The sequence below is a fragment of the Acyrthosiphon pisum genome, chromosome A2 (assembly GCF_005508785.2).
Source record: "Acyrthosiphon pisum isolate AL4f chromosome A2, pea_aphid_22Mar2018_4r6ur, whole genome shotgun sequence".
In the NCBI taxonomy this organism is placed as follows: Eukaryota; Metazoa; Arthropoda; class Insecta; order Hemiptera; family Aphididae; genus Acyrthosiphon; species Acyrthosiphon pisum.
Window position 1 is genome coordinate 29,307,448 of NC_042495.1, and position 267 is coordinate 29,307,714.

A 267-nucleotide genomic window follows, 5' to 3' on the forward strand; every position below is an offset into this window, starting at 1 on the left:
ATGTGGAGGCAGATGGCTTGGAATGCTTGTATGGTTCTAGTGTTCGATGGTTTAGTGGTACCCCAGAGAGCGATTCCGTATGACCAGATAGGTTGCAGAAGGGATTAATAAATCCTTAAACTAGTAAATATATTATATTGTATTACATTTGTTATTTATATTTTATACATTCGTGTGAAAAAATGTCTGCTTCGTCATACATGGAGTAATGCTAACCTTTTAGCGATTTATATAAATATAGGTAAGTTTACCAACAAATTTTGGCAA

At 33.7% G+C, this 267-nt stretch overlaps 1 protein-coding gene across 1 annotated transcript in view; it reads left to right on the top strand.

The window, feature by feature from the left end:
• Positions 1-267, top strand: part of LOC115034135 — a 5,676-nt gene continuing 5,409 nt past the window's right edge. Inside the window, exon 1 of the mRNA XM_029489915.1 lies at positions 1-77. Coding sequence (XP_029345775.1) covers positions 1-77 — 77 coding nt within the window. The remainder of the gene's footprint in view (positions 78-267) is intronic.